The sequence below is a fragment of the Diabrotica undecimpunctata genome, chromosome 1, assembly GCF_040954645.1.
Source record: "Diabrotica undecimpunctata isolate CICGRU chromosome 1, icDiaUnde3, whole genome shotgun sequence".
Classification (NCBI taxonomy): domain Eukaryota; kingdom Metazoa; phylum Arthropoda; class Insecta; order Coleoptera; family Chrysomelidae; genus Diabrotica; species Diabrotica undecimpunctata.
The window spans coordinates 155,208,922-155,226,079 of NC_092803.1; the positions used below are offsets into that span (position 1 = coordinate 155,208,922).

The 17,158-nt window shown below is 31.1% G+C and overlaps 1 protein-coding gene across 2 annotated transcripts in view; it reads left to right on the forward strand.

Moving 5' to 3' along the window:
* LOC140432405 (calcitonin receptor-like) overlaps window positions 1–16,660 on the forward strand; it is a 465,986-nt gene extending 449,326 nt beyond the window's left edge. For both annotated transcript variants that reach the window (XM_072520283.1, XM_072520282.1), the window contains exon 9: window positions 16,168–16,660. In XM_072520283.1, coding sequence (XP_072376384.1) covers window positions 16,168–16,362 — 195 coding nt within the window. In that variant the 3' untranslated portion in view covers window positions 16,363–16,660. The remainder of the gene's footprint in view (window positions 1–16,167) is intronic.
* Window positions 16,661–17,158: the final 498 nt, after the last annotated feature.

The window sequence follows — 17,158 nt, forward strand, 5'->3', positions numbered from 1 at the left end:
GCTTTTTTATAAATTCCTAGTTTGTTTATTTATAATAATTAAGAAACCTCATTGACGCCGTTCAAAAGATCAAGAACTAAAGATTTAATGTATAAAGTTGAAAGATAATGCTTATGAACAGAGTTGTCTACAAAGCATCAAAATGTGTTGCTCGAATTCAGTGAGACTGAAGCTAAGAATTTTTAAATTTCAATAATATTAATTTTATAGATAAATTTGCAGCCTTAATATTACGTGAATACTTGGATCCTCTAATTTAAAAAATTAATTTAAAAGAAGTGAGAAAATCTATTCTCTTCATTGCAAACTTAATTGCAAAAACAATTAGAATAACTTTTTCTATGTAACTTATATAATCAAGTTTTCCTACATCCACTTTTTCCTAGATGATGAATATTGATAACCGATACAGGAAATTTCACATTTATTTTAAGACAGTCAGGATGAAAACCCTCTGATGCTTCTTGCGAATAATTTGACTTCGATCATCCCCTACATATATTACAAAACTAGATTCATTTCTCCAGTTCGTGTATTTTTTGCTTATTTTACCCTTTTTTTGCTTTTGGTGTGACTTTATAAGTGACTTTCTTTAGCCTGCAACAAAATTGCGAATTCTCGGTACGATTTTTATTAATTTTTTAAGCAAATAACTTACTTTGTATGCACGAAATCACAACATGTAAGCCACTCTGTGACGTTTGGATCTGGAAATTCGTCTGTCAAGAGCGTCAGACTACAAAACATTTAAATCAAGATGATTTTCTCGCTGAACTTGTAGTATATTATATTTTCTACTATATTTCTTACACTTTCAAGATAACTGTAATAAATCTGAAATCTCCGAAATCTCAGGAGATTTTAAAATTTATAAAATGCATCTGACAGTAATTGACAATTATTGTGATTTTATTTTTCACATCCGCCTGTACTTCCAACGTAATCATAACAAAATTACTTTATTCATTTACAAGAGGAAATGTTGGAACTTTAGAATAAAAGCAAACTGCGCGTTTGCTTTTATTCCCAATTTTGAAAAAATAACCGATTAAATTGTTTTTTTTATTGAATGTTATTGAACATAAATATATCTATTATACTGATAAATATATGTATATATATACACATATATATATATATATATATATATATATATATATATATATATTGTTATGATGTGTTTTTTTGTTTGAATGATGAGCAATGAGTATTTTTAATAATATATAGGGTTTTTATCGCGGTTCTCAAAGAATTAGCTTGTAAGTACTTTTTTAAATTATCTTTATTATAACTATTATGAAACACATATATATATCTAACCTAGTCAATGTAAATTTAAAATAAACTATCTTTAAACTGATATTCTTATAAAACTAATTAAATTCTATAGACAATCTAAAATTTAAACAAACTATCTTCAAAATTGAAATTGTTATGACACTAACTAAATTATATTAACAAAATTTTGTACCTTTCTTTCACTGAATGCCTAAATGAACTGTTTTCCACTATATATATTCTAATCACCACTGAATGTCTTCGTACTTCGGTTATCCTTGTTTTTGTGAAATTTCTTTTTCCAATTATCAGCTTCTACCAATTTAAGATATAGTTTTCTTCACCAGCATTTATACACCACCAACCAAACCAGCAAACAGCATTTATATTTATTCTTCTTTTCAATATACCAATATCCAATTATTATAAGTTGATTTATACTAATCTCCAACCATAATATAATTTAATTTCTTCCAATATACTTTTTTTAATCTTCAATAATTATTTGTGTATAATTATAAATGTGCATTAAATTATATGCATAATTTTTAATCTTCATTTAACTCACTATATTAAACAATTTGACTATTTGTACCTGATTCACTGACTCCAACTAACTTTCATATTTCTTACTAAACTTTTCTGACTGACTTCTTGAAAATTCTGAACAATTTACTTCACTATTCAATAACTAAATGTGTCTAGGTACTAACTTTCATAATAAACTGGCCTGACTTCTGACTAAAAACTTCCTAAAACTGCCATCTTGAATCCAAATCACGGGTATTTATATGTTTTTGGATTTCTAGAACCATCTGGTAAGAGATCATGTTCCAATTTTGTTCTATTTAATCGATATGGATGTTCTCGAAAAAATATCTGTTCCATCCACCGCCATAATCATTATTTCGAGAATGTTCGACCATAAACAATGGTCAAATTCTGCACTCTGGAGAATTCGTTAATGTTCCATTGATAATTTTGTTGACATTTAGGCTTTTCAGATCAGAATAAACATTCAAATTAGTAACTAACACTCTAATTTAATAAAATACACAATTCAAACAATATATTATTATAACCCCACTTAGATTCGTAAAAATTCTTAAACGTCACTTCAGAGTAAGTATATCTGTCACTCACGAGTATTTTTGGTTGCCTATGCACATGGCTCACTTATATATATTTACAATATTAAAATACAACTTTTTACAATTATTATATGCTAATTTATTAAAAATGCCCTCACATAAATATATTTTATTAAATTCTCTAGTATTTAACTTCTTAAAATAACCAAATACTTGTTATATCTAAAATTATCTAGTATATAACTTACAAATTAATTTTTTATAAACCCCAATCGTCACAATATATATATATATATATATATATATATATATATATATATATATATATATATATATATATATATATATATATATATATATATATTTATATATACATATATACAGTGTGGAAACCACTTATGGAATAAAATTGTTTGTGTCCTTATTATAGAAGATAATAAAAAACTCTGGGACACGTTAACTTTTAAATTTAAATGTGCGCTTTTTAAACATAAATTTAAATGTACAGGATGATCCACGCAAGTCTGGCATAGTCCATAATCATTATTTTTAATGAAACACCCTGTATTCTTTTATGTTTTTACATTCTATTATTCTGTATTATTCACTATAATGAATAATATCAGGTGAAATTTTTAAATTAATAATTTATCACGTGTTATGGTATTATTTTAAATTAGCTAAATACAGACAATTCACTTTTACTTAAGTGTCAATTGTTAACATTTTTTGTCATGAATAGGTAAAAACTGTCTAGATAGTCTGCTAATTGAACTAAATCGGTAAATAATGCGGATTGATATCAATTAGTTGTTGGTGTGTTGACATTTTACATTAAAATAATAAAGTTCTAATTCAAAGCTAATTATTTGCAGAAATAAAAATAAAATATTTAACTGAGACCACCGAATTGAGATTTTAATGATGATCGGTTACGGGGAGAATTGTAAAAGTCAAGTTGAAGTAGCAAACTTATTTAATCAGAGGTATCCTCAGTTGCCTAATATTACACAAGGTACAGAACTTGGACATGGCAAATCATTAAAAAGAACATCGAACTTTATTGAAAATGAGGTGATATTAAAGGTATGAAGTGTCGCAGAGAATCCAACTTCAAATTTACGTCAAATTGCACGTCAAAATAATGTGAGTCACATAAATGTTCTAATGAAGTCTCTATGAAGAAAAACTTCATATATATAAACTGACTTTTGTGCAGGAGCTAACAGAAGACGATCCAGATCGTAGAATGGATTTCTGCGAAAGAATGATGGATAAAATTAACACAAATGACATAGCTCTTGGCACAATTATTTTTTCTGATGAATCAACATTTACATTGAACGATGAGGTAATTCGACGAAACTGTAGATATTGGTCAGCGGAGAATCCTCAACGGATGCGTGAGACATACACTCAGTATCCTCAAAAGGTGAATGTTTGAGCAGGTATTATAGGAGATCATATTATTGGTCCTATATTTGTAGATGATAATTTGACAGCGGAAAAATATTTAGGCATGCTAAGAGACGATGTTCTTCCTCAGTTGGCTAACTTATATCGCAATCCAATAGATTTGACCCTACCGCATGAAACTGTCTGGTTCCAGCAGGACGGTGCAACACCCCATTATGCTTTAATGGTGAGAAATTACTTGAATGAAATCTTCTTTAATAAATGGATTGGACAAAGCGGTACTATTGAGTGGCCAGCTAGTTCGCCAGATCTGACGCCTTTGGATTTTTTCTGTGGGTTTATCTCAAGAACAAAGTATATGCAACACAACCAACTAGCATTGAAGACAGAAATACGGAATATTTTACTTCAAACTTTAAAAAAAGTTCGGGACGAGTTTTATATGAGACTGTATTATTGCCAACAATAAGGTAGAGAACATTTTGAGCATTTATTTTAATGTAATCCAATTAAGTACCTAGGGTATTCTATAAATTAATTGTCTTAAAGAAAATTATACTTAATTTCAAAATTTCACCTTGTATTATTCATATAGACCCTACATGATATAGTTCGTTAAGATCAGGTTGTTAAGGAGCTTTTATAAACATAAAAATATACAGGGTGTTAATGTAAAATACAGATTATGGACTATGCCAGCCTTGCTTGGATTACCCTGTACATTCAAATTTATGTTTAAAAAGCGCACATTTAAATTTAAAAGTTAAGGTATCTCAACGTTTTTTTATTATTTTCTAAAATAAGGACAAATAATTGACAAAGACAATTTTATTCTATAAGTGGTTTCCACACTGTATATAGATATATATATATATATATATATAGTCCATCTAATTTACTTACCGTTGCACGTCATTATTATCATTGACAGAGATCGAAGTTGACATAGTTGCCAAAGTATAAAAAAATCCTGAATCCATTTTAAATCAAATAGGTCACAATTATTGCACAATATTCACAAATTGTCACAAATATTCTTCATAGAAACGCTTTATAATGCATTTATTTAAATTAAATTAAATATATTATTGTGTATTTCTTTAAAATAACATTAATAGAAATCTTTAAATATTATTTCTACGCGTATATAATAAAATGTCTAGTGGCTGTAATGCCAGTGTACCCGGCAAAGGGATTCTAAAAAAGAACACACCTACCGCCATTTCGTGTTGGTATCATGTGACCTCACCGACTATGACGCGGATGACGTGCAACGGTAAGTAAATTAGATGAAGTATATATATATATATATATATATATATATATATATATATATATATATATATATATATTAGAAGTGATTATTTCGAACAAAAAATAATTTATAAAACTCAATATTTCGCCATTTATTTAATAGCTTCCTCAGGAGTAAACTAAAACAATTTAAACATTACAAAAAATGGCGTACAAATAGAAATATATGTATAACTATCGTTTGTCTATTATATTCCAAGATATAACTGTATTCCCTAAAGCAAATGACGCTAAGTCGAGAAAGGTCAAGTACATACTAAAATATAACCGTATTTTTCATAGCGAACTCGTTTAATTAGGGGAAACACAAAGAGTTGCGTCTGTTATATCTCGGAAACTAGCGTACTTACACATGTAACTATTTTTTCTACAGTAGAAGACATTATTTCTAAGCTATTGATGCAATAAAAAAACTGTAACATTTTGAGATGTAACCATCTTCTTCCAAATGAACGATATCCCAACCGGTTACAGAGCAATAAATAAATCGTTATTTTTTTTAGCACAATCGTGTTGAAAAAATGTCGCAAACGAAAGCTTTGCTGACATATGTATACAGCAAACTGTTACTATTTTTTCATGTTGAATCACGCCTTGAAGTTTGTCGCACTCATTTACTAATACCCTGTATAAAGAGAAGTATTTTTACTTATATTACTCAAAAGATTCCTCTATCCAAAGAATTTAAATACATCACTTTAAGATTTAAAGACTCAATTAACATTTGAAACTGAGCAGTTGAAAAGTTTCCAAGTATTTAACTTTTAATGAATCCAACCCAAATAAAACGCATCAAGAACCGAAACTAAGAAGTGCCTAATTTCATTAAAACCTTTAGAAAAGTAATAAACTTTTACAATAGAGACAATTAAAAGTTTTACTAGAGTATGTTCCAAGACCTTACTCAAAAATCGTTAAAATCTTAGATACTTATGGAGTATGTAGCATGTCGCGTAAAGATTTTAAAACAAGTATAAAGAAATTATACAGAGGGATTAATAAAGACTGAGTATTATTTTACCTCAAGACTCTAGTTTAAAAGAAGTTAAATATTGTGTTTATATAGGATTAAGTCATAACTGATAGTAATGATAATTACATTTGTAAATACAAAAAGTTAACATTTCTATTTGCACTCCGGAAATCCTTCTCAAAAAAGATTATTTAGAATTTTACCGCTCTACACCAGTGGTTCTTAACCTGGGGGGCGCGCCCACCTAGGGGGCGTGAGAGAAGTTCAGGGGAGGCGTGAGGGTACAAAGAAAAAAAAAATAAAAATGAAATAATATATATTTGTTAAAAAACAAAATATTTTGTATTTTGCATTTTTATTACGTAACCTGGGTTAAACACGACAGTCTTGTGTATGGCAACATCGAAGAAGTGCAAAGTATATTTACCATCACTGTATTGCAAGCACTCCTGGCTTCAGTTCAGTGACTCCGTCTCACGCGTCAGTTTCAGTCGTCAGCGCCTGTGTGCTGTTTATAGCAATCAGTGTAATCGTTATTTAATAACAGAGTGATTGTTTGTGAATTATTTAATAGTTTTATAACAGCTTTGAAAATGGCTAAGTCACTTTAAAAGAAAAGATTGTATTCAAACGATTATATCAAGTATGGTTTTACCTTTATGGAGAAAAACGGCAGTCATTTACGTCAGTGTGTCAACTGCCATGCTGTTCTTATTAATGATGCAATGCGCCCCGGACATTTTGAACGGCATCTAATTACAAACCATTCTTCTTTGAAAGATAAAGACCCAGAATTTTTTATTGCCAAAAAAGTAGCCTAAAACTTATGAAACTTGACTCTACTGCAAATTGTTGTGTTGAAAATGAGAAAGCTGTGGAAGCATCATACAAAATGGCACTTTTGATAGTTTAAATTTCTCTCTCAAACGACACAGTAAAACGTATAATTGATAACATGACTCTGGATTTGAAAAATCAACTATTGCAAAAATTAAAAGGTTTACTGTTTTTTTCTTTGTAGTGTGACGAAACAACTGATATTTCAAATCATGCACAGTTATTCTTTTACTATCGATTTATTGACAGAAAACTGTTCCCGGAGAAAATATTGTTTTCAACATCTCTTAAAACAACAACTAAAGCCATTGACATATTTTCTGCTCTTGAAGATTTGTTAGTAATCAATGAACTTCCATGGGAGAAAGTAATTAGCATATGTACTGATGGGGCCCAAGCCATGACAGGATGTCAATCTGGATTTATGGAATTAGCAAAAAAGAAGAACCCTAGAATAGTTGGTTCTCACTGCATTATTCACAGGCAAGCTTTAGCTAGTCAGACTTGACCTGGACCTCTCAACGTTACATTAAACTTAGTAATTAAAATAGTTAACAACATCAAATCCAGCCCATTAAACTCTAGGCTCTTTCAGGCACTATGTCAAGAACTGAATAGTGATCAGGAAACCCTCCTGTTTCACCCAGAAGTCCGGTGGTTATTCAAAGGAAATATTCTTGCAAGATTATTCAATTTAAAGTCAGAAGTTGAAATTTTGTTAATGACTTCAAAACAAGAAGATCTTCAGAGAAGATTTACAGATGATAAAAATATCTTTTACTTAACTTTTTTTGTCTGACTTTTTTGAGACACTTAATTTCCTGAATCTGAAGCTTCAAGGCCGTAAAAACATCTTAAACACTTATAATGCAATTAAGGGGTTTATAGAAAAAATATCGCTTTGGCAACGCCGCCTTCACAGTTCCAAGCCAAACTTTTTCTCTTTTCCTAAACTGAAGGACCTCCTCGATGATATTCAAACCCTTCCACTACATCTAGTTTCGGATTTGAAAGACGTCATATCACGGCATTTGGAAGAACTGAAAAATCAAATTCGAAAGTACTTTCCAGATGTTAGCTCGGAAAACTGGGAATTTAAGTTGACAAGAGATCCTTTTCATATCGAAGTTGACATTTTTCCAGTTAACCTTCAAGAGCAGGAAATTGACCTAAAATGTAATTCACAAGCAAAAGCCGATTTTGCAAACATGGACTTGGAAGAATTTTGGTTAACCTACTTTCCTGTTTACCCAAAAGTGGCTTTAGTATCTGCGAAGTTATTAGTCCAGTTTCAATCCCCATATCTTTGCAAATCTGGGCTGGACGTTGAAAGTGACTTGAGGTGTGCTCTGATACAGTTTCAACCGAATATCGAAAAACTTGTCAAGTACAGACAATGCCAACCCTCTCATTTAAAGTGCAAAAACACTCATATAAGACATAACTTTATACGCGTATTTGATTTTTTGATTATTTTTTTTCTCAAATAAATAAACAATGTTAAGTTTAATGAGACATCAAATAAACTTTCGTATTTAAATATATCTGGTTTATATTTTGCATCCCAGCTTTTGAAAATGTAGAGTTAGCATCGTCAATTTCACAATTTCACTGTTCTAATTTAAACCAACCAATTATTGACTGGAGGAGAGACGTGAGCTATCTGCAGTGTTCAAGGAGGGCGCCAGTGCTAAAAGGTTGAGAACCGCTGCTCTACACATTAGTTCTCGAAATGAATGAATATGATCCATGGTACTGAATCCACTTCTGAAGCCAGCTTGCCCTCTCGGCTGTGCAGCATCTAATGCGTTTGTTAATCTCTTGTTAATGATCTTTGTGAATATCTTGTATATGATTGATAGTAGACTTATAGATAGGTAGTTTTTGATATCCTCTTTGCTGCCTTTCTTATGAATGAGAATTAGGTTTGCTGTAGTCCAGTAGTCTGGTATGCATTTCGATCTTGGGCAGTTCGTAAATATGCCTGCTAAGATTTTCCACGTTTTATTGCCAGCGTATTAAAGCAGTTCCACTGTTATACCATCTCTTCCAGCTTTTTACCGCTTTTCATTTCTGTAATTTTTGATTTTACTCCTTCTGAAAGGACTTCTGGTTCATATTCTTGGTTACTGATTACTGCTTCAAGTGTGAGAGGAGCTTTGTATAGGTTACTGTATAATTTAGTCACGAGTTGTGTAATTTTATTTCTGTCTGTATTTCTGGTTATAGTACTTAGTACTTCTTTTTAAAACCCTTGACAATTTGGTTCTGCCAAACACGCATGATGCAAATATTTGGCATGTTTGGCCCGCCGGCACAAGTGTGGAGTAGTGTTATTTGTTATTCGCTGACAAATAACACATATTTGGGCGAATACAATAAAGTCGCTTAACAAATAACACGTAGCAAAGTGTGGTGCCGCAGCAACATAAACAGATTTACTGGAATTTGCGCCAAATTTATAACCAGTTTAATGTTTTTTCGGGAACAATTTGTAAGCCTCTAGAGGCAACTTCAAGCCTGGTATCATCAGCAAAGGTTGCAATTATCATTGATTTGATTACAGATAAATAGCAAGTACATGCTTGGTTCCAGCATGCTTTCTTAAACATTTCGCATATCCAGATAAGATTTAATCATTTCATAGACGGGATATAGTAAGTTTTGTTTTATTTTGTAAAGTGAGGCTCCATCTAAAATGATGAAAAGATAAAAATAAGATATGAAATATTTGGGTTTAATAAAAAAATAAAGAGTGTATTTATGTATAGTCCAGTCGTTAGAGAGTTGACCCCTAGAAATCATTTGAACAAGCTCAATTTTGCCGAGAATATTAATTTTGGGTATTCAAAAAAGATGCAAAAAAGTTTACCACTTTTACCACTGAGCTTCCTCCTAAAACTTCCCTCGTAGGTGGATAAAAAGTCGATTTGTCAAGAAAATAATGTTTACGCCGTAGAAAATAATGTTTTAAATAAAAAATATAGCTGAGATAATTGTAAACAAATATGTTTATTAGCACTTTTTGTGTAGAATGAACAGATCTCTCAGAAACAACGCTTAAAGCGATCGTCGATTTTGAGTATAGGTTACGCTCGCCAAATCAATGTTTAATAAAATTTTTATCAGCTCGACGGTAAAAATTTTATATCTTTTGATCCGAGTGTCCTATCGACAAAAATCAAGATGCGTTTTAAAGGTAAGGAGTGTAGATTTCGTATGCAGTTGAGATCAATAGAATTGATCACTTTCATTGACCAGTCGTAGTAAAATTTCTATTTTTAAACTTATGACACGAATATTATTTCAATGTTGAGTTGTGACAACAAATATGAGGCATTTGAAATATGAATAAAAAACGCAGAATTTATTGTTTTACAGTACAAATAATCGCACGTCACGGAAAATGTCTCTAAGAAGACGGTTTTGGGTGTAGTCTATAGCAGAAGTATGGTTTTTTTTTAAGAACGTATTAGTGTAGGGTAGAGTGCTTCAAGAATGCGCACTTAAGGTTTAATCAAGTGTAAAATAAAAACGAATTGCGTTGAAAGTAAGTTTACACATAAATAACAAAATCAATTATAATTTGCTAACTAAACATTATAACTTTAATAGAAAAAGTGAAACTAAAGAAAAGTGCTTTTGCGCACTCTTATAAACCCGCTTTTTAAAAGTACTCATTTAGGATTGTAAGATTGCGCACGTAATTTTATGAACATAGGTCATATTTATAAGATCTAAAACCTGCGTATTCACTTCACTTTTCATGCCACCACTCAGCACTAAATATGCACTTAATCCAGTCTTCTGTGATAGGTTCTTTAAATGTTTGGTTTCACCCTTGACAGCTTCAAATTTTCTTATAAGGCGTTGTTTTTGGCTTTGTGAAAACAGCTTTTTCAATTTTTTTGCATCTTCTCTGCCGGTCTGAGGTTCACATCTGATTTCCTTTTTAAACTCTCTCCCAGAAGCGCTTGCGGTGGTGGTAGGTTATTGCCAACATCCAGTTTGAGTTTGTATTGCGGCTTTTTTTCTCATTTTCCTCAATTATTTGGTCTTTATATGGAGAGCTGGTGATAATTTCCGACTTTTTGCTTGTGCGTTTTCTGGATCTAACCACAATTGATTTAGGTAACGGAGAAATGGTTGTTAATTTAATATAACTTGATGATGTTCCATAAATATGTATAATATGTATAATAAATCAAAATTTTTTGTTTCTGGAGCTATATCAACTTTTTCTTTCAAAGTTATTGCAGATGTGTTGGAAACAAGATCTGTAAGCTGAGGGGTATTGTTTTTGATCTGTAAAATCCTTCTCTGATCTTTCGCTGATTACGGCTTCTCTTTCTTTAACATGAATATTTTCCTTAGTAGTGGAATTCTCAAGAACAATAGTTGGACTGTCAAAAACATTGGGAGTATTTTCGGAGAATATCGGTTTCAGACGTAGAATTTTTAGCGACTCTTGATTTTACGTTATACTTTTCGAGTTCCGTAGTTACTGCAACTGTAGGTTCTTCTCGTTCTGTGAGCAAAGTGGCCACAAAGTCAACGTCAGTAAATATGTCATTATTAAAGGGACATATTCCTGTCACTTTAAAACCTTTAATTGCATTCGTTATAGTAGCAGCTTTAAAGTATGCAGGAGCAAATATTGAAGCAATTTGGTAAACCGCAATTATCCGCCTCGGATGGTTCGTCAGCCATTTTTCACATTCGTTGAAATAAAACTTTTTTAACGGGCTAAAAAAATATCTGTCAAGTAGCTTCATACGGTGACTACTATGAGGAGGAAGTGTAAATGCGATATTCTTATATTGTCAAAAAAATCAATTGCTGCAATGGAACAACGGGAAGTGTGATTATCCATCATCAATAGGACTGATTGTTCCTTTGTCGGCTTAGCGTAATCTCTAAAATGTGTAGCGTAATCAACAAACAGGTCCTGATTGATGAAACTACTGTCGGATACTATTCCAACTGATAATGGTGGAGCTTCATCCAAAAGTTGTGTCTTCATTCTTTTACGTGGATATATAAATGCGGGAGGAATATATTGTCCACTAGCACTCATTGTACATACAACAGTAACATTGGTTCCCCGTTCTGTGCTAGATATTTTATTGATACACCTTTTTCCTTTTATAGAGAAAACTTTAGGAGGCCTATTTGGGACAGTGGAAAATCCCGATTCATTCATATTGTAAATTTCATGTGGCGGGAATTTATATATATATATATATATATATATATATATATATATATATATATATATATATATATATATATATATATATATATATACATATATACATATATATATATATATATACATATATATATATATATATATACATATATACTTCGAGAGATTTTCATAAAACCGCTTACTCTGTGGTTCATTAAACCCAATAGCCCTGGCCACGCTAGTAGCGGTGGGTTGCCTCAAACTAACATCTTTGCGTTGTTTTAAAAATTCACGTAGCCAGCCCTTGCCTGCTATTTTTTAAGTTCTATCAAAACAATGTTCTAATTTATTTATTTCAGCAAACTCAAACGCTAGATTTCTTAGAGCACTAGAAGTTAACCCATAAAACATGTTGTCTATTTGGCCAGTCAATTAAAGGGATATATTGTATTGATCTTATAAGAATCATAAAAAATGGTAAAATCGCGCCACGTTTATTTATTTGCCACCTTTAAAAAATCTTAGTTTATTAGCAGCCAAATATAAAAATTGCGTACGAAAGCTTAACTTTTTACCTTTAAAACGCATCTTGACTTTTGTCGATTCCACACATAAGTCAAAAGATATTGAATTTTTACCGTCGAGTGAATACAAATTTTATTGAACATGGATTTCGCGCGCATAACTGATATTCAAAATCGACGATTGCTTTAAGCGTTATTTGTGAAAGAACGGTTCATTCTACACAATAATAGTCATAATACACAAGAAGTGCTAATAAACTTTTTTGTTTAAAATTATATCAGCTTTAGTTTTTATTTAAAACATTTTTTTTTCTACGACATACAGATTCTTAATTAATATTTAAATGGGAATAAGCCACAATTAAAGGTTAAAATACATTTATACACTAATGTTTGTATTTTGATAACGATTTTCGAAGTAGAAATTGAAACGTCAATAAATGTATTTTAACCTTTAATTGTGGCTTATTCCCATTTAAATATTAATTAATTTAAAATGCCACAAGAAAATAGCTTCAGAACAATATACAGATTCTTGGTAAATCGATTATTTTGCTTGCGTTTTATCCCCTACGAGGGGGGTGTTAAAGAAACGCCCGCGGTAAAAGTAGTAAACTTTTTTTCACCTATTTTGGGCCCCAAAATTAATATTCTCGGCAAAATTTAGCTTGTTCCTATGATTTTCAGAGATTCAGTGGCATTTTTGTCTCTGACGACTGGAATAGTAGGACTGAAGTAAAATTTAGCGGATTAGCACTCCGATGCACGACCGCTTTTAGAATTGCATGAGTACACGACGGTGGTCTGTCAGGACCAAAAGTTGTTTAATTTTTTTTCCAACCTTTGGTACATACAAATTAAAATTCTTTTTTTATAATACCTATTGATGTATGTTTATACTATATGTCTTAAAAAAATGATAATTCTGCTTTTTTTGTACAGATATACGAAGTCAAATAAAAACATTAATTTTTGGTAATCTTTTTATTGCTAATTTACAAAACTATAAAAAAAATTTAAGTGAACAACAAAAATTATATTTTTGTATAAAGAATATGTGAAAAAATTTACTTATAAACTCAAAACTAAATATTAAACCCCTGCGCAGAAACTATAGTAACTTAAAATACGTTAATTATTTAGGTATGATTTTCTTGATATTTTGCGCAAGTTGTTGTTATATATGCTTCTTGCAGGGCCAACATTTGCAAAATTTGCAAAAATAACGAGTTTTTCGTTTTTTGCAATACTTACAGTGACCTCTTTTATTTGGTGGTGGATCTAGTTGCTGTTGGATTGGCCGACCAGAATATTTACCTATTGCATTACGGATGTATAAATGTAACCCTGATGTTATTGCTCGATAAATCAAATAATCCTTGACCAACTCTAATCCCAAATATTTTACAAATATTCTTCTTTTTTTGCTAAAATCCATATCTGGATTATTTTGTCTAGAAATAATGAACGCATTAAGGCTAGCTACATTGAGAATTCCATAAAAAATTACTAATGGCCAACGCTTAGTATTTCTAGCAACATTGTATGATGAAACCATTTTATGAGCCATATCTACATCACATTTTGTATCATTGTAAAATTAAATAACTTCGGGTTTAGAGCATTCTTTATCAACATTATCAGTGTCATATAAACATGATATAATTTAAACGTTTTTTCCTTTTTTTGGTACAAACGACACTACCATAAGCCTTTCTCAAAACCAAATATAGAGGAGTTAACAGGACGACCTTTTATATTTGAAATAATTGTAGGAAGTTCTCTTTTATTACTTTCTATATTACCTACAACAGTAAATCGATGATCTTCGATGATCTGCTAAAAGCTTCTGGACAACTGAATAACTAATAAACCATCGGTTCATGGTAATATTTCTTCCTGACCCAGATAAATGTTGACACATTCTTAGAAGAACCGCTTCAGTGAAATTATCAACTTTGTAGGGACCATCAGGTTGTTGTCCTGCATAAATTTCCATGTGACTTGTGTAAAATGTTGTGAATCTGTGGTTGCAAATAATTTTATGCCATATTTGTTTGGCTTATTGGGAATATAGATTCTGAAATTGCATTTTCTCCGAAAATGAAAATGCCATTTTCGTCTAGTGTTACGTATTCTCCTACACCATAGCAATTTTTGCAATTTTAAACAAACAGTTCGAATAGGTATCTCTCTTATCGGAGCTAACTTGTCCAATTTTTTGTCATTCAAAACGTAAAACTATTAGAAGGAACCTGAATCGTCGTTGTGACATAGTTGCTACAAATAATTTACATCTCATGCCATCTTGTTGTCAAAAGTCTTTCAAATTTTTTCTCGCACCATAATCTAAGCCAGCTAAATACAATAAACCTAAGAACGCTTATATTTCCGTAACTGTTGTTAGCTGGGTATCAGTTTTATTTTTATATTTGACTCTTCTCTAATGTAGATATTTGTAAAACTCACAATATGTTCAATAATTCCACTTAGCAATAAGCTCCAAGATTTAATTGGATTCATTGAATTTCTAGCTTCTGTAAGTGTGCCTGGTACGTGGGAGACAATATTTACACTACGAGTACGAACATTTTTAGGACCTGCCAGTTTTTTCCATTTTGTTCCATCTTTCCCAAAATAGTATAAATGCCTATCAATATTATTAATTTCGCAATAATCGTCGACACCATCTTCATTTTCTTTTTCCATCTCTTGCTCAGTATCAGTATCGTGATCACTAATTTCTTTATCACCAATATCACTAATCGAACTGTCGAAATCATGCATTTCGTCATCACTTGATAATAATTCTTCATATATCTGCATAAGACGGTGCTGCTCTCTTTCATAAAAGATTTCCATTGTAAATTATAAAACTAGACACAACTTCCTAATACACATCTGTTACAAAATTAACAAATTATGATCACATCTGCGAGTTTCTCACAATTCTGTGATTCCCCGAAATGCTTAGTTTCGCTGCTTAATACAAGATGGCATCCAAATGTTATTATAATTTTTAATAATCACATCAATGCTCGAGGGTGGTCCATTAGGACATTTTCAAATATATTTCGAAAAATAAAAAAATTCACGTTTTATCTACAAGAGTAACATTATTGTTTTTAAAATCCTGAAAGGTACACAAAAGCTTAAAATAATATAAAATGTTTTTTTAGAGTTATGTCAATTTTTAAGAATGGTGTGTCCTAATAGACCACCGTCGTGCATCGGAGTGTTAGTATGTGATAGTAACGGCAAATAATTATGTATTAAGTTTTTTAGGAGAAATTACGCTAAAAATAGGAAATTGGCAAGATTTCATTTTTCCTTCAAACATTTTTCATGAAAGTTATTTTATTATCTAAATATCTAAACCATTAAACACTTGATCACATAAACACGTGAACTACATTTAAATAGAATTATATATTTTCGATATATGTATTATACACAAACTGCATTATATTATTATATACATATATTATATAAATTCATATATTCCACTGTGAAACGTTATCAACTAGACTATTTAATTTACAGGGTCTTTGCTGTGCATGTCTGTTCTGCTTCGCCAACCAGGATGTGATTTCGGCTCTAAAAGGTTGCATTATGAGCATAAGGCAGAGGAATACGAGATTCAGCAGCTACAGATATACAGGCGGGGCAGTTGACAGTGCAGGCGTGTACGTTGTTAACGGATTACATCGGAAGTCGACGGTTTCCACAAAGATCTAAGCAGGATTAAGCAGGAACTCGATCCCAGTGTAGTTAGATAATGGTTTAAGACATTTTGTATTGTATATAAAATAAATTGCATTCAGAGATGTTTGAAAAAGAAAAAAGACAAATTGCATTTATGAACATGAATACCTAAAGGATTTATTTACCAAGATACAGGGGGTTAAAAACTTGAAATTAAAATAAAAAATTTGTCAAACATCAAAATCACTTGTAAATATTTTATTATGTGTGGGTAAATCGTGTGTCAACTTTTATACCCCTATTTTTTAAACAACTGGAGCAAACACTTTTCTAATTGCTTCTTACTTCTTCTGTTCCTTTTTAGTTAAAATGTTATAGTAATAGTTAAAATAACTTTCTATGGAGTTAAGAGAAATGACTCATTATAGAAGTACGAACTTAGACGCATATAAATTGGACCAAAATCTATATGCAACACAATGTTTGTTTTTCTAAAATATATTTTATTTAACTATTACAAACTGAACAGATAGGATAAAGCTTATTATTTGATACTACAGAATATGCCAAAACGAGCGGAAAGGTCGAGTATTTTGTGAAATTTACATCGAAATAAAAAACTCAAAAAATCAGTTTAATATTTTTCCAAAAAAACTATCGAATGACACCAAAAACGACCCTCCATTTCCACCTCCAGGTGGTGGGGCGGATGTCAACTGTAAAATCTTAAATGGGAACCCCCATTTTTTATTGCAGATTTGGATTTCTCATGAAAAAAATTAGTAACAATTAACACCCAAAGAGCGAGGATCCCTGCTAAGTTTATATG